Source organism: Podarcis bocagei, assembly GCF_964188305.1.
Source record: "Podarcis bocagei genome assembly, chromosome: 2".
Lineage (NCBI taxonomy): Eukaryota > Metazoa > Chordata > Lepidosauria > Squamata > Lacertidae > Podarcis > Podarcis bocagei.
Window position 1 is genome coordinate 74,753,315 of NC_138126.1, and position 23,421 is coordinate 74,776,735.

General features: G+C 44.4%; 1 protein-coding gene across 1 annotated transcript; it reads left to right on the forward strand.

Moving 5' to 3' along the window:
• The first annotated feature begins 511 nt into the window (after positions 1-511).
• On the forward strand, positions 512-22,531 carry VDAC1 (voltage dependent anion channel 1). The gene is made up of 9 exons (XM_081183806.1): positions 512-697; positions 10,989-11,058; positions 12,132-12,181; positions 12,338-12,490; positions 12,587-12,639; positions 17,326-17,553; positions 18,138-18,288; positions 20,775-20,832; positions 21,524-22,531. The coding sequence occupies exons 1-9, from the start codon at positions 599-601 to the stop codon at positions 21,613-21,615; spliced, it is 954 nt and encodes a 317-aa protein (XP_081039932.1). The 5' UTR covers positions 512-598; the 3' UTR covers positions 21,616-22,531.
• The last annotated feature ends 890 nt before the right edge of the window (positions 22,532-23,421 follow it).

Genomic DNA, 23,421 nt, shown 5'->3' on the forward strand with positions numbered 1-23,421 from the left:
CACCGGGCATTCTTGCCATGCATTTTAGCATATCCGGAATTAACACCAGCCTTCCGCTGCCTACGTGCGAACGATCCTCACGGATTATCTGGTGTAGCGATCTCTGCTCTCTGGCTTTTAACCGATTTCTAGCTGTTTCGAGTGTTCTATTCGCTTGGAGACTTGTGTGTGCAAAGCGAGGAATAAATACTAATAAAGACGGCCATTCCTAAGCGGGAGCTCCGCTTGGAAGCGAGGGCCACCGATTTCAGTTGGAGACGAGGCATTTAACACCATCTCCTCGCCACCCTGTCTCGGGGCAGAAAAGGCGATGCGCTAAACCTGAACGATCCGGCGACTCCGCGGGCGCCGCCTCCAGTGTGGCGCTTGGCAACCACCGTGCGGCTTAAGACGCCAGAGACGCCGCCCTTGGCTCATTGGCCGAGCCGCTCCCTTCGCCCGGAAAGCCCAGCCCCGCTTCTTCTGCCATCCCCCCTCCCGTCCCCGGCGCTCAGCCTATCCGCGGCCGGCCAGCGTCCGACGGCGGCGCAGTCACGTCCCTCTGCTCGGCAGGGAGGGTCCGTCTGCCTGCCTGCCTGCTGCCCGTGGCTCTCCCGCGATGCTGGCCTCGGCGCCTGCAAGATCCGCCCCGTTCCACGCCGCCGCCGCCCCTCCCGCCGCTCACCAGAAGCCTTGCTGCGGCCACGGCAAAGACACGGTAAGGCGGGCGAGCCAGATCGGCCGCTACTGGCGGCGCCGGGGCTGCTTACAGCCTCTCTCCGGGCCGCCGCAGGGATCGGGAGGGAAGGCGAGCCGGGGCCGGCGGCCTTGGCGCGGCTACTGCTCCCCTGCCCGCCGCAGCCGGAGAGAGGGATGCTGGGGGAAGGAGAAGGCTTTGCGCCACTGCAGGCCTGGGGAGGTGGCCGTCGCGAGGATGGCGAGGAGAAATCGCCTTGCCCTCCAGCGCGACCCCTGGCGCCTTGCCCTTTCTATTTCAAGGCCGCGAAGGCTGGCTGATCGGCGCGCCGCCGCAGGCCCCGGAAAGCCCTGGACGAGGCCGCCTCGCTTCGCCGCCGCCGCCGCGGGCGTCAGAAGCCCTCTCGCGGGCCTCCCTCGTGCGCATCTGCTTCCCATCAAAGCTCTTCCCGTCTCTCCATCCTTCCCTCCCAGACGTGCCCGGCTGGCCCTTGGACACCTCTTCTTCCAAGCCAGCGCCATCTGTGCGCCAGCCCATCCCCGCCGGAGGCTCCTGGAAGACGGGGACGAGGGGGGACTGCCGCTCCCCTTCTCCCCGCGCTCAGCACCACCGAGCTGTAGGTGACCTCTGTGCGCGAAGCGTGCTTCGCGCCGACTCCATGTGCTCCTCTTCCTCGCTGGAAAGGCCTCGAGCTGAATGCTCCTTGCGCTCCTGGGCAGCGCATACCCAAGTAGTAGCGAGGCCAGGTGGGGTAACCCCGGGGTAGGCCACAGGCACGGTAACGTGGGTTTGGCAAGGTCTAGATGCAGCGCACAGGTAACAGTGTCGTAGCCTTGTCTGGCTACCTGTTAGTGGGTGCTGCTTTCCTCATCTTTTCCTCTTTTCAGGATCTTCCCCTTGACCTCTAAATGCCCCTAATGCCCTTGCTTGTTCTTATATCTGCTGGATGAAAGCAAAAGTTCAGTGGGCGGAGAACATGGAGTCATGAGGTTTTGCCCAAAGGGCTGGGTGTATTTGAATGTCTTCAAATGGATGTAGATAATTCTAAAGGAATGTCATTTTAAAAATAAATAGCAAGGGTTTTGTCAATATTCAAGAGCATGGATACATCAAATTCCACTGTCTGCAATGGGAAATACCTTCATTCTCAGATTGATTTTGATGTGTTTCAAAAGGGCTATCTGAACGTGACCTGTTTTTGCAGCTGATTTTTGCAACCATTATTGGCTGGGTGCAGATTGTATTTGTTGCCCTAGGCAGAAGCCTAGTGCCATTCATAAGGCCAATATAGCGGCTAAGTAGATAGAATTCTACAGTGCCTATTACATTACATTTATCTAGCAAATAGACAGTTAATTATACATGGGATATTTCTAATTTTCCATGTATACTGTCACAATCCTTTTTGTTTGTAATAGAATTAAACACAATATTAACTACTAGCACAAATTCAAAGCCATTGACAACCAAAGGTATGGGGATAAAACATAAATGTGTATTTTGAAAATGTGCTTTGGTATTGAGCAAAACTGACACATGACATCCCATTCTAAACATGCTTTTAAAAGTACATGTGAGACTAATGTTTCTTTCACACTTCAGTATGGAACTGTAATTTTTTTTTTTGACATGACACGCTAAATTTCATTCACACCAGTGGCTACAGTGTTCATTGGACAGTGTTGCTACTCCCTCATCCTTTCTGCACATGTGTGCTTCTGTTCCAACTTGATTCCCCTATGAAAATGGCAGGGAAAATAATTTAATCATTTTACTCCTGCTTTTTTTTGTTTTTTTGTTTAGTGGGGTTGCAAACAGATTCTTTGTCAAAAGCAATACAGAGAGATAGCATCCACTTTCAGATACATATGAGACATATGTCCACAGGTTCCTGATTTGGCAGGTGATAACATGTGCAGAAGTCAGATATCCTCAACTGGTTCAAGTTGACTGACTGGAAATCCAAGGGACTGAAGGCTACTGTATGAAAGAAGCATGTACACTGTCATATGTAAATATTCTGGCTGCCAGTACAGGTGTTGTCCAAGGAGCAAAACAGGCTCATGTAGCCATTCACATATTACATTTAGCAGATACTGATCTCAGTGGGAAGTTACACTGAGGCTATTGTTTTTTCAGTTGCTCTATTTGCATATACCTCTGCTCTTTTAGCAAGGCATACACTAGTGATGTGCTTTTAATACAATTATTTCAATAGAACTGTTCATGTGTGGGCCACATTGGTAAAATCTTCTCCAAGACGCCCTGTTAAAAGGCTTCCCAGTAGTTTTCATAAAGCCTGTGGCAGAAACAAAGCAACACATTTAAAAAGACACCTAGAGGCAAAGTAAGAACAAAATCTAATTCTTAAAACACAAAAGAAGAAGGTGTTTTCCTTCCAAACCTGAGCTTCTTGTGGAAATGATAAACTCGGGCACATCTGTCATTCCTGTTCTCCTCCCTTCGTCCAGCTAGGGGGTGGAGTCAGAACTGAGTGCTCACAATGCTGCATTCAGATCTTGATAATGAGTATATGAAAGGTACATCAAGATTGCAGGATGGATATCACTGGAGAGAAGGCAAAGAAAATCCTCAAATGCACAACATAAAAACACAGAGCCAGAGAACTGTGCACTCACTATCCTTTTACCACCTATGGAAAGCAGGAGCTGAGTGCAAACTGTTTCTCACCAGGGAACATTAGATGCAAAAAGCAAGGATTGGTAGAAGTCAGATATTGACTGAGTGTAGCAAAGATGAGATAGACATGACCTAGGTGACAGTGGAGATAAGATAAAGCTAGCGCTGTTAGGAATGGGTTGTGTGTGTGTGTGTTTATATAGACATATGGGAGTGATAGTGGCTTGATATATAGAGAAGAAATTTGGTCCATTTTGTTTGTTGTTTATTGAAATGTTTTAAAAAAATACAATGAAAGAACCCCCCTCCCCTATTCCCAGCAATGTAGTTAGTGATAATGGACAGTTAGCATTAAATCTCCAATGTCCCATTTTTCTCCCTGCCCCATGCCTTTCATGTCATTGATGTGTCCAGGTCTGTGACTTAAATAAGGCACAATTTACAGTTGCTACATATATTGATTTGACTATTCTGGTAATCAATTTTTTACAATGGAAAAAAGATTAAGAGAGAGAGAGATAAAACAAATCAGCGTTGGTGGTGCAGAGGGAGCAAAATCCGTCTTTTCAGTCTGCAAGATTCCAAGAAATTATGTGGGATATTTTGAAATGTATATTCCACCCTTCTTTTAATATAATGTATTATTGCTTGTGAGCTGCAAGATCTAAGAGGTCTTTCATCATGAGACTTGGCGACTTTCCACTTCTGCAGTCTGATACGTTTGGCTCTGACTTCTGTGGTGGCCACATCTCTGTGCTTTAGACATTCCGTATGTAAAAGGTATGGATTCCAGCCTATAATAGTTGGGAGAAATTCCTCTGAAACAGGAAACATTTACAGGTGACTGAACAGAACCTCATACAGTGTGAATAATTGCTTGGGCACCACTGGAGTATGTGGAGCAAGTTAGCAGATGTAGGATTTCTTCCTCAGCTGGTTAGGTATCTAGTTTGAGAGTCACTAAAATGGCTGCTAGCCATCACAGCTATGCTCTGCCCCAGTGGCTGGAGACAGAAATGCTTCTAAAAACCAGTTGCCTGGAGCCACAGGAGGGGAGAGTGTATTTGTGCTTGAATCCTGCTTGTTGGTTTCCCATAAGCATGTGGTTGGCCACTGTGAGAACAGAATGCAAGCAGTGGCGTAGCGTGGGTTGTCAGCACCCGGGGCAAGGCAAGTAATTTGCGCCCCCTAACCCGTGGATTTGCGCCCCCTAACCCTAACCCCCAGATGTTGCGCCCGGTGCGGCCGGGCCCCCCTGCACCCCCCATGCTACGCCACTGAATGCACCCTTGGCCTGACCAAGCAGGCTCTTACGTTCTTATGTAAAAATATTATCAGCAAATGAGTAGCAAGGCATTTTCCTACCACTTCTGTTTGGTCAGGTCAAGTCCCATGCAAAATGTCACTTCAGTCAGTATGACTGTGAAGTCTGCATGTGGGTTAGAGCTGGAATTTTATGGAGGTTTGACCGTGGAGCAGGAAGTCAGAACAAATATTAGTCTCTTGAATCACCTTTGTATTTAGTAATATGAATGTGTAAATCTTACTGAGGCTGATATCATTCATGTTCTGTGGGCTGAAGGGCTTAGGTTTGATTGCTTTCTGCACCTGTTCACACAGTAAGTCAGGGAGAATAAGGTAGGATTCAAAGTATGTAGAAATTCTTTGCTTACAGTAGCTTTGTGGCAAGGCATGCTACCAGTGTTTGAAATTGGTCAGGCACCAGCCACATTTCCCAGCTGGCTTTTGACCACTTGCAACCAAGTGAAGATGGACTGTTTTCACACACTAATACCCCATCCTGTAGAATCCTATCAGTTACGGTATATTTTATCTGCACAATTGGAATGAATTTCTGGAATCAAATTGCTTTCTCTGTGCAGCCGGAGCAGCAGCAGTCACCATTAAGGAAAAAAAGGTTGTAATGGCCCTCTTATATGTGACTGTCCCTGGATTAAGTCAGTTTTCTTATTTAAGTTCTCAAAGCTCTTAACCTTGCTCAAGGTTGACATCTGAACTAGCCAGATGTTTAACTGAGACTCAATCACAGTCAGTCCATCATTTGAAAAATAAGACTTTAGAGCTGTCTCACCCCAAAATAGCAACTAGACATTCTGTTTTGGCTACGGCAATCTTGGTTTAAGAAGCCATTTGGCACCTAGCTTATATATATGAGTTTCTAGCACTGTGTGCTACATCTTGTTTGGGGAGGTTACTGCTAACCAGCAGCAAGGAGGTGGCCAAATGCAGCAAGGAAAGCTGAATTACTTGGAGAAAAACACAATATTATGTGATTAAGACCAAACCTGAAAACTTCTTTGTACAAAGCTCCTCCTATTGGGATGGATTGCCTTAGTACCAAACACTGTGTCAAGATCAGCCCTGACATTCTGTAGCTGCTGGTACCTTAGGATTCTGCCACTGTCTCCAGATTCCGTGAAAAAGATACGTTACTTGTTACTCTTTAACTCTTTTGATGGGGGTCTAAAGTCCATTCCTCCTGCCTGGCTGGGGTGTGTGGTGGCGGCAAGCGATCTGGGGCTCAGGCAGCAGTGAGGGGGTCAGCAAACTTTTTCAGCAGGGGGCCGGTCCACTGTCCTTCAGACCTTGTGGGGGGCTGGACCATATTTTTTAAAAAATAATAATGAACGAATTCCTATGCCCTACAAATAACCCAGAGATGCATTTTAAATAAAAGCACGCATTCTACTCATGTCAAAACACCAGGCAGGCCCCACAAATAACCCAGAGATATATTTTAAATAAAAGGACACATTCTACTCATGTAAAAACATGCTGATTTCCAGACTGTCCGCAGGCTGGATTTAGAAGGCGATTGGGCCTGATCTGGCCCCTGGGCCTTCGTTTGCCTACCCATGCTGTAGCTGGTACAGAAGCAGGCTCCATAGCTTCTGTACCAGCTGCAGAAGAGGCACTAACTAAGGGCAAGAGAGATGGATCAGCAGAAAGTGGCATGGAGATGGGTGCCAAGGCAGAGGTTGACCAAAGCTGGAACTAAGACTGCCTAACGTACATTGGTTTGCACAGCGGAGACTGAGAAGTGTATTCTTATCTATTTCATAAAATCCATACGCCGCCCGGTTGTGAAACAACAACACCTCAAAGCTGCTTATGAAAGATAAAACAGTTAAATCAAGAGAAATTTGCAACTATACTTTAAAATATACAAAAGTTAAAATACTAAAACACCTTAAAATGATCTTAACTTTCTAAGCTTGGTCTCAATAGGCAGGGAGTTCCAATGGGAAGGTGCTGCCACACTGAACAAATGAGTTCTTACAAATGCAGAACAGGCATTAGTGCTGCTACTGCATCTCTCTCCCCACTTAGTCAGAGGCACTATGCCTTCAAATGCTGGTTGCTGGGAATCACAAGTTGGGAGAATGCTGTTCCACTCAGGGCCTGATTCTGGGCTTCCAGTGGGCATCTGGTTGTGCACTGTGAGAACAGGATGCTGGACTTGGTGGGCTTTTGGCCTGATCCTGCAGGGCTTTTCTTGTGCCCTTAAAATAAGATATGAAGAGGTTTTTGTTTTTTTTAAGACAGCAAATCATTCCTTTTGGTTTGAAAAATGAATTGTTCCATGCCCAAGGGTCCAGAACAATTTCAACTTGTCATCCCTTTGTGGCTATGCAGACTTGTATTTATTTTAAGAGAAAGTTCTTATGCCGTTTTGTTGGTGCTGACCTTTAAAGCCCTAAACAGCCTCAGTCCAGTATACCTGAAGGAGTGTCTCCATCCCCATTGTTCTGCGCGGACGCTGAGGTCCAGCGCTGAGGGCCTTCTGGCGGTTCCCTCACTGGGAGAAGTGAGGCTACAGGAAACCAGGTAGAGGGCCTTCTCGGTTGTGGTGCCCACCCTGTGGAACATCCTCCCATCAGATATCAAGGAAATAAACAACTAACTGTCTTTTAGAAGATGTCTGAAGGCATTCCTGTTTATGGAAGTTTTTAATGTTTGATGTTTTATTGTATTTTTAATATTTTGTTGGAAGCCACCCAGAGTGACTGGGGAAGCCCAGCCAGATGGGTGGGGTGTGAATAATAAATTATTGTTATTGTTATTATATCATCAGTGACAGGGATATATAAGAACAAACTTACTTTTCTTTTAGAGGGAGGCTTCTTAACTGAGTATGAAGGAACTCCAACCTATTCCTGCCAGTTGGTGTTTCCTAAAACAATTAGCATCTAAAGCTTGCTACCTGACTTTGCTTCCACAACATCTTTTAAAAATGTAATAATCCTATAAATTGCAGAATCATGAGGTGGGACAACAGATGCCAGAGTTTAGTGTTGCTAAGTCAGGAGTGCTTAACACTGACTTGCATTTTGTCCCTGCTATTTCAGTCTTGGTGATACCCTTGAACAGGGATTGAGTCATGTGATAGCTTTATCATCTTCAAGGCTGGGATCAGACACTGACATGCAGTTTCACTTATGACCCACTCGGAGTTCACATTCTGAGATCCCAGAACTGATATATAGGGGCATTTACAGGCTGCCCTGTTAAGACCCCGCAGCCCCACTCATTAAGCTCATTGAACTTTCAACTTGTGGAGGCTGACAGTTGTCTTTGAGCTACCGCAGACCTAAAACGACTGATCAGCTCTTGCACAGAGGAAGCAAGTAACTTTTCCTCCCCTTGATGATTCATATCTTAATGGGGGTTAACTACAGAAAAAACACTGTGATATTGTCTGTTTCAGACACCTGATCCCCTGTGAAGTTAATAGTTGCTTAGAACTCAATTCTCATTAGATACAGGATTATCTTTTAATATTCCTTAATTTTAGTAATTGCATAAGATGGGATTTAGACACTTCCCACTGCTTCATAGGCATAGTTTAGACTGCTGCATTAAGCTGGCATGGCATGATCGATTCATCACACAGCCATTGCTGACGTTTCCCGTGCTGTGGTGGCTTTCTTGAAAAACCCCAGAGCTGATCCTGTTGACGTGGCTTTCTTCAGTGCTACCTGCTGGAGTTTTAGAATGGATTTGTAGCCAGTTGAAATAGAAGTTGTCCTGACTGATAGTTGTGACACCTGAGCACCACGAAAACATCATTAAGGATGTAAAGGAGCTGTTCCAGGTATTGTTTCCTTCAGCTCACACTAGTATAGCAGTGGACAAGTACAGCACTGGAGAAGGAGGCCTATGAAGACAAGCTCCTCTGAGAGGAATTTTCTGGTTTTGGAGCAGAGACAGTGCTTGCTGCATGGAAAGATGCATGCAGATATAGTCACTCCAGACACCTGTAGAATCCTGAGAGGTCCCTTTTCTGACCTAGTGCTCACATTCAGGTCAACTGCTTTTGAGACCTGTTAACATTTCATGGCTCTCTTTTAGCCTTTCACAGTGACACTTATTGAGTATATCAGGGGTCAGCAAACTTACCGCGCCTTGGGCTGGTGTCTCCAGCGCTGATCGCATGGCGGGCCAGAGGGCAGGGGAGCGCGTGCCCATATGCGTACGCACATGCTATTTCTGGCATACTTCTGGGTCGGAGGAGCACCAGAAATAGCTTGTGCGCATGTACATGGGCCTCCTCTGACCCAGATGTGCACCGGAAATAACGTGCATGCGCAAATAATGCTTGCACTTGTGCACAAGCTATTTCTGGTGCTCCTCCAAACCGGAAGTGGGCAGCCGTGCAGCGCAGCGCCGGTAACAGTGGGTGGCAGCAGCGGGCAGTAGGGGTTGCCGCGGGCCAGATAAACGAATCCCATGGGCCTTAGTTTGGGGACCTCTGGAGTATATGCAGTGGCGGAGGTAGGAAGGGTGTGGGCCGCCCCGGGTGTCATCAGTGAAGGGATGTGACAAAATGACAAAATGTGAGTTTTTTTAAAAAATGGGGCTCACGAACCTTTCAGTTCAGTCAACAAACGTAACGAAATGTGGCTGGCACTGGGCGCCACACCGCATGGGCCGGCACTTATTGCGGGGCCTGCAGCGTGCCCAAGCCACGCGTCTCACCTGGGAGTGACGTGGTGGCTTGGGCACCTGCAGGCACTGCGCTGCCTGAAACAGCTGCTTGGGGCTTGCGTCTGCCCTCCGCCTGTCCCTCAGCTGCCCTACAACTGAAGGGGAGGTGGCGGAGAGGCTCCACGTAGCACCCCCCTGTCCCTATGGGCGGCTTGCCCTGCCCCCGGCTGCAGGATGCACACGCCGCACCAGGCACATGAGCTGAGAATATGATTCTTGGCCTTCGGGTCTTCCATTTTGATAAAGATCTGATTAGTCAAGGAGCATCCATTTTAAGCTTACTGAGTTGGGTGGCAGGCTTGGAGCACCCTGGAGACGGTCACAGAATAGTTAAGTTAGTATCACCTGGGGTTTGTATCTCTCAATCAGTGTACCCTCAAGAATGCTGACTATGTCACTAGGTCAGAAAGATTCTTTGTAGCTTGTTTTCTCGGTTTGCTTGATGTAGCAGTTCAATTTGAGCCAGAAGAGAGACTCTTGAGATTCTTGACTTATCTAAGAGTAGTATCCAACTCTGGCATGCAACAGCTTGTTGCACTTAGCGCTTCAGGCTGTGAATAACTGCTAAAGTACCTATCTGAAATATGTGCTCTGGTAGTTCTCTTGTAAAAGCAAATTGCTTCTGGTCTGGAGCCAAAATAAGCAATAACTTAGTGGTGCTTGCTCCAAAAAGGTTTAGGGACACACACCATTTGGTGTTCGGCATATCCTTACTTTGCGTTCTACTTTTTAGCGAAATTATGGTAAATCATTCTGTCTGTGAAATATGAAATAGATCCTCAATGCCTATTGCTTACTGGCAAAATAAATAAATAAATATGGTGTGCAGCTAGTAGTATACTAATGGATCTTCTAATCCATTTAAGAAATGAGGGTGGAATCTTATGTGTAACATACTGGCCTTGAAGGAGAAGATGCTTTAAAATGTCATTTCATTGAGCTCAATTATAAGTTTTGTTAACCTCATGTGGTTATAGACTTGATTGCTATGAAATGGATCTCTGTGGTTCCTGTTCCTAAAGAATGATTGTTTTTAGAATAACTTTTATGTATTGACATGTAACAAGGTGCTGGATCCAGATCCTAATATTGCATAGCTTTGATGGCTTTGTTTGATTTCGTCATCTGTTTCTGATGGATGCTTTGGGCTTCAAGGCTAGCTGGAAAAGAGAATAAAAATGCTTAAATGATACTATCTCCTTCCTTTGTGGAAAGATTTAGAAGAAGGGAAAACATAAATAGTGAGCTCTATATCAGGGGTGGGGGAGGAGAGAAGATGTTGTTAACTCAGCAGATTCAGAGTGACATGTTTCACATGCACCTGGCAGCCCAGATCATTGTGATCTGTTCATGTTGTTAAGGATCAAGAGGTAAATTAAAGCCCCAGGATTTTTCTTCTTGTCCGGATTTTCTTCAATATATTTTTTTAGGTGATTCAGCATTACAAATAAAGGTCACAGCAAACTCAGCTCTGTTCTTGATTGTGGGGTTTGTTTTTATAGCGACCAGTGAGAGGGCATCTCGGTGATGTAACATGAAAAAGGCTTTAATTGGTCCGCTTTTTGGTTACTTGGTGGCTGGACCTCTGGAATGACCAAAGCACCGTGGTGTTTGGATTCTCCACAAAACCATAACTCAAGTGTCTTTTCTCTTTTTTTGGCAGAAAATGGCTGTTCCCCCTGCTTATGCTGACCTAGGAAAATCTGCTCGAGACATCTTCACCAAGGGATATGGTAAATATTGCCACAAGGAAATGGGTGGTGTTTCACTGGTTATCTGAGTTGTTGATTTCTAGGATTTCACACAACTATAATTGCAGTTTCTGGCCAGTTGTGTGTGTTATAGATCACAGTCAATATACAGAGATCAAACTGTGCCCTAAGAATAGGTCTTTCCCAGTATGCACTGGCTTCTGGGCATCATTTAGCTCACTTAGTAAACCTTCTGACTAAAGATGCACAGGACTTCTCTGTCCAGATGTATTTATGAGTATAGCTCATGTCCTTCAAGGTGTAAACTGCAGCAGAGGGATGCAAAGAATAGTTCTCAGATGTAGCTCCCACTTTGTAAAAGCCTATCTAAGCCCATCTAACTGTATATCTGGAGGCACTGTTGGCAATTGTGTATTTTTAAATTGTTTTTCAGTGGCAAAGACAAGGGGAGACATGTCCCTTTTTTGACCAGACTGAATTAACAGTTTTATCCAGCTGCTGTCAGCCTGAGTAATCAGTCTTGTCACTTTACTCTGCAACCTGTGGAAGGGAGTAAATTTGGGCCAAGTCCTAGCTACCTTTGAATTTGTATACTAAAGATGGTGTTGTGCATTTGGGCCTTTACTTGGGGGTATTTATTTCAGCAATTTGCCTTCTGATCCTTTGAAGAAAACTGTTTGTGTTCTGTTAAATATCTCATGGAATCATGGATCTCATCATGTGTTTCCCCATTATTCATTTCATTTATATCCTATCTTTCTTCCAGTATTGCCTCATAACACAAATTAAAACAGATACAACTGAAAACACACCAATCAACTGAAATATATAAAAATGCTGCTCATTTTACTTCTTGCAAGAGCAGCAGCAAAAGTTTATCATGTTTATGCTGGTTGTCCTGTGGCTAGATAATATATTATGTGAATATAATCATATCCCAACTTTCTGCAAGCTGCAGAAATTAGTGTAGCTTCTTAAATGTTTTTCTTCCTGCACAGAAGACTTTACATTTTATGAAAGTTCAATCAGAATCTCTGCTTGCCTCTGCCCCAGATGGTTACTGACATCATTCTGGCTTACTTATATTTCCTTAGGATTTGGCTTAATAAAGTTGGATTTGAAAACAAAATCTGAAAATGGACTGGTGAGTAGAGAAAGACCAAACATGATTTTTTCATGTCATTTTAATTGACCCTTCCAATAAAGCCACCTGTCTACTTGGACAGGGGCCTGTATATTTTTCTAACTTTGTAAGGTGACTTTGTGAAAAACAGTTTTTCACCCTGCATTTTGTCCTTAGGAATTTACAAGCTCAGGTTCAGCAAATACAGAAACAACCAAAGTTTCTGGAAGTTTGGAAACCAAGTACAGGTGGACAGAATATGGCTTGACATTCACAGAGAAGTGGAACACAGACAACACACTAGGCACAGAGATAACTTTAGAAGATCAGGTGAGTGTTACATTGAAAGATGGCAGTTTTTCAACTCTTTAAGCACTCATCTTTTCAAACTATAAATGCAATTGGTGAATTTCTTTTTCTGTTCAGCTTGCACATGGACTGAAGCTGACCTTTGACTCCTCATTCTCTCCTAACACTGGGTAAGGAGTGGGTACATTCATCCAGTAGAATAACCTTTTTGTTGTTGCTAGTTGCCTGCTTAATTTGCTTTATCTTTCCAATCTGGGCTGCATTAGTGATTATCCTTTGTGTGCGATCATCTCTCCCCTTTTCATGAAGGTCTTTTCTTTTTGCAAACTTAAGTGTGGTGCTATTTAAAATAGTTAATCACTTGAGCCAGTTGTCATAACTGCTGCTAATTTTGGCCTAAGATGCACGCGTGGGTCTTATAAATGCAAAATACATCTTCCAACAGCCTGTAGTGCAAGGTCTATTTAGTGCTACTTAACAATAACTGTCTCACTCTTTACCACTAAGTTGTGCTATTTGGGACGCCTCTTCTTCCCCTGCCCAGCTGGATTTCTGGTCTCCCTTCTTGCAGGCTGTAACGCTAGATGCCTTTGGTTGGATGAAAGGTTTTGATGCTGTGGTTGTTTCCTGCATGTTATGTGGGCCAGGAGGATTAAGCAGCTGGGAGATTATACGTACTTAATATTTGTGTGTGTGCGTCTTCATTTTTATCATCCTTTCTAAATGCTCCTGATGTCAGAATGTTGCACAGCTAAAAGTAGCGCATTGCATTTCTAGTAATCAGGGCTGCATTCATTAGGTATGGTGTCCCTTTCCTGAGTTGTGGATGTTCAGTCTCAGAATGATTACTGAGTATCTGCTCCATAGCCTCCAGATTTGGCTTTGCAGCATCATTACAAACTCAGGTTTTACTAGCAGTGCTTACCTGGATGGGAATAAAAAATGTAAAATGACAGAGCACCTTTGCTAAAAGCACCAGGGGTTAATGTGGCATCCACCTTAGCATTGACATGAAGCTCTAAATCAGAGATCTACTAAAATTATTAAATTAAATAGATCCTTTTAATTACTGGTGTGATTTTAAAATGTCCATTTGGGAATTAGCCGTTTTAAGACCCAATTTAGACATGGTGTTAAATGCACCTCTTGGTTGTTTCATATTTTATTGTTTCAAATTGGGGTGTGTGTGATTCGCTTTGGGGACTGCGGAATGTAGGAAAGGAGTGGTTTCACTCCTTCCTCCTCCAGCACTGTGCTAAATAAAATTCCTTTTGTGCAGAGCTGCTATTCACCCAAGACACAGGGAACATTGATTTTCATCAGAACCACAGTGGCAAAGAAAAGAATCGCCTCCCCACTCCGACATCACAGTCCTGATGAAAACTTGCCCTGTACTTGCCATTAGCAGTGAAAGGACAAAAGTTGCCACAGCATGTTGTGTGTTTAGTGTTACATTAAGTGTGGCCCTTCGCAACCCAGTTTCAGAAGTTGCATTTTCAAAACAGCTGAATTACTGATAGCAGAGTGAGGAGGGCTACATTTTAAAGGCAGGTAAGACACAGAGCCATAAATCCCCTTTCCAAGTGAGTGGGTATTGAGAGGAATGCTTGTGTGGACTGGACTCCAGTGACAGGTAATCCTTTCCACTAGGAGCCCTCCATTCTGTCTTGGTTGGATACCTTCCTGCTGTGCCTGATACCTTGGTGGCACAGCAGAAACCACACAAGGGAGCGATGAACCTCAGTCCTGTCATTCCCTTGGTGCAGGTGTTTGCAGACTTTGACTGACCTTCATAACCAATCAAAATGTCACCACCAGCCACACCTCTCCCCTGACCTGGTACTTGGAGCGCCTCTGAAGCTCAATATGAGGTCAAAGTGTCCATAACATGCCTTGGGGGCCCCCACTACCCCCGGTATGAGACAAGCCTCTCCGGGCGTTGTCCAGTTTTGTGCTCCCCCGGGATGGACATCAGTCTTCATCCCGGAGCACTCAACGACACAGGTCGGATGATCCTGTGCACGCTATTAATCAGCAGATTCTGCAGTGATGACTGGAAGCATAATTGTGAGCATTCTTAGATTTATTTTGCAATATTTAGAGGACAAATCATAATGGTGCCTGCTCTCTTCTTCAGCAGCAGATACAGAGAGAAAAACATAGTGCAACAGCACTACATAACAAGAGATAAGATGTAACTTCCATCCTCAGACTTTCCCAGCTCAGGAAAGTAAACACAGACATGTGACTTACCAGTCATATATCAGCAACAGAGGAGTGATTTGCTAACACAGACCCCCCCCCCAATCCATCTTTCACATTGGGATGGGATAACCTGTCCCTGATTTCTGCAGAGGTGCTAAGGAAAGCTGCACAGAGGAGGCTGGCTTCCTGCATGTTGGGATAACACCCCAGCGTAGCCACTGGCTTCAGTGGGGAAAGACCCTGCTCTCCTTTTATAGCTGGGTCCCTTGATGGAGTTTGGGAGTTGAAAGAGAGGGTGTGTGACATGCCTGGCAAAGAAAGCTGGGGAATGGCTAAGGAAGTTTTCCCTGTGGCTTCCAAGCAAGACCGCAGGGCGGATGGGAAGAGAAGGAAGGTGGCAGCTTTCCTGAGATGCTAGTTGAGACTGTTCATGACTGTCCCTTTCTCCATCCTTTAGGGAGGGAGTATAGTTCAGAGGTACAGCCTGTGCTTCACATGCAGAAGGACCCAGATGAATGCCCAGCACCAACCTAATGGCCTAAGGCAGCAGTTCTCAACCTGTGGGTCCCCAGATGTTGTTGGACTACAACTCCCATCATCCCTGACCACAGGTCATGCTGGCTAGGAATGATGGGAGTTGTAGTCCAACAACATCTGGGGACCCACAGGTTGAGAAACACTGGCCTAAGGGTCTGAGTATTGGGCAGTTTCCTATGTTCCTTGCATGCATAGCAAACTCCTGCTAGATCAGATAACAGGTAATGGGAAAGTGCTACCTGAGACTCTGATGAGCCACTGCCAGTCAGTCTAATCAGTTCTGGGTTAGATGGACAAATATACTAGCCTAATATTAGGCAGGTTCCTGCCCATATAAAGCTCCTTAAGAAAAATACACCACACTGTTCAGGAGTCACAAATGTCAGATACGCATGTCCTTTCAATCAATCCCAGGGAAAATGGAGGCATGCCAGCATCCCTTGAATTACCGTATTTTTCGCCCTATAGGGTGCACTGGCCCATTGGGTGCACTTATCTTTTTTGGGGGGGGGAATAAAGGGGAAAAAATTATCCCCCCCGAGCCCCAAAGAGCAAAGAAGCCATGACAGCGAGGGGGATGGATCCCGCTAGCTGTCCTGGCTACGTTTTTAGCCTCGGGGCTGGGGGTCCGGGAGCGAAGGTGAGGTTGCGCACTCTCGCCATCGCTCCCGGAGTTGCTTGCGGGGCTGGGGGCGGGGGAAGTCCAAGCTTCCCCCGACCCCAGCCCCCAGAACAGGCTGCTATCCACAAACCTTGGGAGCCCGGGGGGAACTCCCACCGGGCTCCCAAGGCTTGCGGATAGCTTTCTGAAGCTTGGAGAGCGAGCGGGGACGGTGCGCACCGACGCCTCTCGCTCTCCAGGCTTCAGCAAAAGCCTGCATTCGCCCCATAGGACGCACACACATTTCCCCCTCATTTTTGGAGGGGAAAAAGTGCGTCCTATAGGGCGAAAAATACGGTAATTATGTGGTTAAGTGACACCATTTATATAAATGAAGTAGTGAAAGTGTTGCTTGACAAGGACTGGTGTGCGTTACTGATAGCGCCTGCCTTCAGTGAACCTTGAACTGTGATCTCTTGAGGTGGCTCTGAGGTTTGCTTCTTTTCCAAGCTTGAAATGGAGGCACCGGTATGTGAAAGAGGGATATGTCTGCCGATTAATGTAGCAGTCACCTCCTGGGGTGCATGTCACGTCGAACCACAAGCTGTTATACCTGGGGTTTCGGTCTTGGATCATCTCAGTGTTCCATTTGGCTTCAGTGTAAATATCCAGGTTAAAATAAGGCTGAAGGAATTGAGAGGAAATAATGTGGTTGATTAATAGCAGGTAAAAAAGTAGGTCCTTAATTTAACCAGCATGTGGAAGGGTGCCTGGTGATAAAGGCATTGCAAGTAAAATGTTTGCCAACCATCAGTTTTGAGTCAATATCTTCAGATAATGTTCCAAATAATTTTCCTAACCTACTGCATTGATCATTAGTCCCCTGTATTGAAATATTGTAGTGCCTATTTCAACAGCTCAAAACAGGACTGATTGCTGGTTAGAATCATAGAATTGGGACCTCAAAACCATCTAGTTCAGTCCCCTGCTGATGTAATAAATTTGTTGCTGTAGTTTCCATGATAGGTGGCCATCCATTTTTTGCTTTAAAAGCTCTAATAATGGAGAGGCTCAAAAAATTGGCCTACTTGTTTCAGCCACCAGGTGCATGATGAGGTAGCATCTTAAGATAGCTTAGACATGGTGACTACAGCTTGTCAAGCGGCTCAGCATACAAAGAAAGAGGTTAATTTGTGTTGGCAGTCTCCATGCTACCGCTAAAGGTTTCTGGTGGTGGCAAGAACACAAGAGAAGCCTGCTGGATCACGTCAGTGACTCATCTAGTTCAATGTTCTGTTCTCAAAGTGGCCAACCAAAATGCCTCTGGAAAAACCACAAGCAGGATCTGTGCACAACTGCACTTCCCTCCTGTGGTTTCCAGCAACTGATATTCAGAAACATTTCTGCCTCCAACTGTGGAGAATGCATGGGACTGGTACATAGCAGTGAGGGGGAAATAGCTTTGTAATGCTTGATTTAAAATGAATAATGTAAAGCACGGTTTTCCTTTTAGGAAGAAGAATGCTAAAGTCAAGTCTGGATACAAGCGGGAACATATCAACTTGGGCTGTGACATGGATTTTGACATCGCTGGTCCTTCAATACGTGGTGCCTTTGTCTTTGGCTACGAAGGTTGGCTGGCTGGTTACCAAATGACTTTTGAGACTGCTAAGTCCAGAATAACTCAGAGCAATTTTGCTGTTGGTTACAAGACCGACGAGTTTCAGCTTCACACCAATGTGTAAGTACTGGGAAGACTGCATACTGGGAAAGTATTGTAAGAAAAAAAAGAGCCTATCAAGTTGGTGAAAAGGAAGGTGGTACTGTTTCTTTATCAATAACTTGGATGCTTTAAACATCACTAAGTGTTTTGGTAGGAGGAAGATTGTATTTTCACTTATCCAAATTTATATTTATTCAAATATATAGGACCTTCCAGATCATTTCTAAATCCAAATCTCCAAAACCCAGATGAAGGATTTGGAGACCTGGGTTCAGAAATGATTTGGAATGGATGACAGACTTAAGTTCACACTAGTTTATTGAAGAAATAAAAAATGTGAAAGGATGTTGTTAATATATTTCCTTCATGTGTTTTTTTAAGCACCATATATAGATTGTAATTTAGATTGCCCTTCATCCTGTAGGATCTCACAGCAGTATACAAATGATGAAAAGCTAAACAATATAAACATTTAAAAAGAGTAAAAGCCCAGCATCCAACCATTAGAACAGTTCAGCAGCAAATCATAAACATAACCATGCCTAGGCTTGCACTCTTCCCACAAATTATTGTACAATAAAGTATGAAAAATGTTCTTACAGGAATGATGGCACAGAATTTGGAGGTTCCATTTATCAGAAGGTGAATAATAAGTTGGAAACTGCTGTCAATCTTGCTTGGACAGCTGGAAATAGCAACACCCGCTTTGGAATAGCTGCCAAATATCAAATTGACCCAGATGCATCTTTCTCTGTGAGTAACATGTGGACACTCCTTTTCATTGAGATTTATTCTGTTACAGAAGCTGACTGCTTAATTCTCCTGGGACTCCAAGACCATTTAACAGAAGCAGCTCAGCAGGTGGGGTGGAACAGCTATGCCAGCTTCCCAGCAGGTGGGTTTCTGTTGCTTCCTGCATAGGGCAAGGTGGTGGGGAGGTTGGTGCAGTGCAAAAGCGTCAGCAGAGCCAGTCCTGCACTTCTGCCAATGCACATACCTTCCTGCTGCCTTCGCCTCCCCTCCTGGAGAGCAACAGCAACCCATCTGCTGGGTCACCTACCTCACCTGGTAATCACTGCTTCCTCTTGCTTCACGTATCAAGCAAAGTCCAGGCAAGGAAAGCGGCCCTGAGTGAAAAGAGACACTTGCACCTCAGCACCTCTCATAAATACAAATTCTTTTTTGTTTCCATTTGCTTTCCCTTTAACGTCACCTTTCTTAATTTATTTCCCCTAGTTATTTAGCTGTATTCAGATACATTGGGTGTTAACAACATGGACACATCAATAAGAAGCAAGAAAACAGATTGTATCTGCGCAATACAGCTTTGTAGATCTAGCACTTTGCCTAGTTGCTCATAGTGAGTAACTACCACTACCACATGCCCCTTCTCGCTGCTGCTGGGCAGAGATGTGTATGCAGCTTCACTCAGTGCTGTGCTATGGCAGCTGCACAGACAATCTCCTCATCGTTTCCTTTGACTCATGAAACTACTGGCTAAAGAATAGAAGGGAGAATGAGCCAAAAGGTTTAACAAACCTAACTTGCGTGTGTTTTGAACTGGCAGTACTGCATGAGCTGCTGCACCTGTGGCTGGCTCATTCTCTCTTCCATCTGACGACTCGAGTTCTGAGGCGGATTTAGGGGAGTGTGACTAGTTCGCCTGCACTGGGTGCCAAGCTGAGAGGGTGCCGCAACAATGACTTAGAATGGAAAGCAAGGGGGGCACTGAATTTTGGTGTCACGCAGGGCGCTGCTGATATTTGAAAGCCCAAAGTCTGCCACTGGGCAAGGAGGAGGAGAGGGCCTTCTCGGTGATGGTTCCCACCCTGTGGAACGCCCTCCCATCAGACGTCAGATGTCAAAGAAATAAACAACTTCCTGACGTTTAGAGGACATCTGAAGGCAGTCCTGTTTAGGGGAGTTTTTAATGACTGATGTTTTAATGTATTTTTAATCTTTTGTTGGAAGCCGCCCAGAGTGGCTGGGGAAAGCCAGCCAGATGGGCAGGAAATAAATAAATAAATAAATAAATATTTATTTATTTATTTATTTATTTATTTATTTATTTATTTATTTATTTATTTACAGGGCCAAAGGTCCCCCATGCCTGACTTATAGGGTTGTGTCCAATGTTAGTTCTACTCTGAGTAGCCCCGTTGAAATGAATAGACATGGCTAACATAAGCCCACTACTCCATGTAAAATTTAGTTGGGTACAACTCATTGCCCTACAAACACATCTGAGTAATAACATTTTTTGATTTTTATTTTAAATCTCTGCACCTGAAAAAAACTCAACATTTTCCTTCCTGGGGATGTTTTATTGTGTTTTTAATATTCTGTTGGAAACCACCCAGAGTGGCTGGGGAAACCCAGCCAGATGGTTGGGGTATAAATAATGATAATTATTATCATCATCATCATTATTATAGCCCCTCATGTGGCCTCAGTAGCACTGATGCTTTAAAACACTGTCTTTACTATGGTGGCTGTGGCTCTATCCTGCTCGTTCCACTTGTGAACAGGTGCCTGACATGGCCCCACTGGGGAGGGCAATGGGAAAGGGCAGTAGAGGCACGAGGGCAGGGTGAAAAGCAGGATCCAATAGGCAATCAGAGCTGTGGTAGAAGTTGACGGCCCCTTTCATTAATTATTTCCTTGGTTGGAATAATGCATGACGCACCTGCAGTAGCTATTCTGGAGAGTGGAAAGCGAGGGCTCTCCCATTCAAGGCCAGCCTTCGTGTTTTGGCTGCAGTATAGAGGCTGACTGGCAACTGGATGACTTGCAGAGAGCTTTTAAAATGATTCCTGGCAGCAAAACATCATGCTTGGCCTTAGGTTCAAATTTATAAATGGGTGGGGTATAAGTTTCAATTTGCTTTCCTTTTACACTGGCAGTAAGCCGACATCCTAAGTTCATTCTACTTGTGCCATTTGAGCTGCAAGCCACAATATTGTACTGATCACCTGGAGAAAACTTTTGTTCAGCAAAAGTAAAGAGTTTGTTAGGAAATACAGGAGTAGTCTTTTGCAAATTTAGCTGACGGGGATGGGCAGGGCGGGGGGAGACCTATTGAACTCAACAAGATCTGCATTTTCAAATAAACATCCACATGCTTTCCGAATTCCCAATTTTCTTCCCCTGAGCAAATAAACTGTCATTTCTGTTTTCCACAATTCTTTTTATGATCTGCAACAAGAACTTTGAACGATATCTTCACTTTTGTTTTTCAGGCTAAAGTGAATAATTCTAGTCTGATTGGTTTAGGATATACTCAGACTCTGAAGCCCGGTACGTATGGAATAGAATTGTATTCGATTTTGCTGACCTTTTCTGTCCAAATGGTTATGGTAGAAAATGACATGAGTGATTTTGTTGTATGCTTGTGCTGTGTGGAAAGCCTGATTACTCTTCAACCCTAGTGATCAATTCTTTCAGGCTTTATTTTTATCTAAATCTGAATTCTTGTGAAGGCGACTGAATGCCACTCCATCTGGTTTTTATATTTTTTCCTGTACTTCCTCAGATAAATCGCCAAAAACATTAAATCTAAATTGACAGAAAAAGCTGATCAGTCTATGTAAGAATTATGGATAATTGATCATGCTTTATTGTAGTCATTTGCTTGGATCAAATCTAAAATACTAAAAGAGGGTGAGTCAAAGGACAGTGTTGCTAATGCTGACATCACAAGGAATGGCGAGCAAATAGCTTAGTGAGGTGTTTTGGTAGTTGTATGGAAGTTATAGAACCACTGTCCTATATCAGGAAAGTATTAATTAACCCTTTATATCCATTGTATGTCTAGTTCTCATACATCTCTCAGATAGGCTTCCTATATGTCCAGAATTTCCCAGACATAGCCAGAACACGGCAGTCGGAAACTGTGTCTGGCCAGAAATCGCTGTCAGATTGTATGCATTGCCCTTATGTTCCTAAGTATGAATGCTCATATCTTCTCTCTCCCTGTTTTGCTATGCAGGTATTAAATTGACATTGTCAGCGTTGTTGGATGGGAAGAATGTCAACGCAGGTGGCCACAAACTAGGTCTAGGACTGGAATTTGAAGCATGAAAGAAGGAATTGTACCACCGTTATTTCTGGTGATTAATTCTGAAATACTATACAGCATAGCTACCTTCCGAATTTAGTGTACTTTTCAATGTTTTATGTCTGGGATGCAATTATTGCCATGTGTCAGTCATGTTGAACCTGGTTAAAGAAGGCTAAGCTTCAAAGTGTGTGTTTTCAGAGAAGGCCGGTGATGATTTTTTCTCTCCAGTTCCAGGCCTTTGGGGGAATGTTGCTTATTAGAACGCCATACTTACCAGCTCTTAATATGAAGGCCTGATTCTTGTCTTGAACCTTTTTCTTAAGATAATGGTTCCTGAAATGGTTGAAACATTTGGAATTCATGCTATGAGAATGCCAATCCATCCAAGTGCTCAGGAAGCTCCTTTTCCTGTCACTTGAATTAGCAGGCTTTCATTCTGTGATGGAGTGTTCAAATTTGTCTGATAAGGGGCTGCTCAGGCAGATGCATCACACACGTTTAAGTCTTACTTAGTTCTCCCTCCTACACCTTCAGCTCTCTTCCTACACCAACAGCTTGTCCTTGGAGTGCTTTAGAGTGTTCACTTCGTATAACTTTGGCGTGTAGAAAGTTTGATGTGACTCAGCCAACACCACTTAAAAATCACACCCCGTGTTGTGGTTCTTTCCCTTGCACTCATTATGGAAAAGCTTGTACGACAGAGCCATAAGCAGGGAAGTCTTTTGTAACTGTAATCACCTAGTGACATTGCATTAAACAAGATGGACTTTGTTTCTATCACTTCTTCTTCTTCTCTCTCTTTTTAGCAGTTTAATGGTTACATCTTCAGTCTTCCATCTTTTTTTGTGTGGCATTAGACCCCAAAATGCTGTACTGGACACCACTTAAAATGAAACAAACAAGCAAACCCAACTTGAATAAAACATTGAAACTTCATCTCTAATTGTGTCTGTTTTCCTAAATGGTTTAGCATCCCCATCTGTGTTCTTACAAAACGCAATGGCTGCATTTCTCTTGACAACCTATAGGTGTTTCCCCCCCATCTGTTGTAAGACAGAACAAACAGATGAGTGAATATCCCAGTAAAGTCCTCAGTATGAAAGCTTTTGGTTATTATGGAAACAAATGAGACCCACCGATGTTGCAGTCACTTTCTAACAGGTATGCTAACCAGTCATATTCTCCTCTAGGACACTTCATGACTCCCCACTGTTTCCATGGTTTCTTTTCCAGTTTGACCCTCAACATTTCATGGGATAATCCACCCTCATTTGGATTCAGGTTTTTGGTTTTTTTGGGTGTGTGTGTGCATTTTTTCCTTGTTAAGTTGTTTAAAGAATTCTGCAAACCTTGGGATTCCCCAAAGCATGCCGATATCTCCCCCAGTGTACATGGAGTTAATATACACAAAAAATGTAGGTCTGTGTCTTGAGGAACCTTTGGTATGGGGTAGGCATTGTGGAAGATGGAGGAATGGAAGGAACGAGAGCCTGGATCACACAAGAGATGCATATTAGACTGCACATCTGTTTGAGAGATCTACCCTTTCCCCTGCCCTACGATTATAGTTGCTTTCATCACAAGCAATGCACATGATGGAAAAAAGTACATTCCTTGGAGTTTGTTTATAGCCTTATCAGCAAATGAATAACCTTGACAGATGTCTGTCATTGGTTCTTGATCCTATGCTTTATTACAGTGTTCCTGTTCTTTTCAATGTTTTGCATTTGCCAATATGATTAACATGTTCTCTCTGTCCAAATCTTGGCTGAGCCAGAGCTTGACATTTTCAGCTCAACGGGCTAAAGTTTGACAGCAGAGAGAAA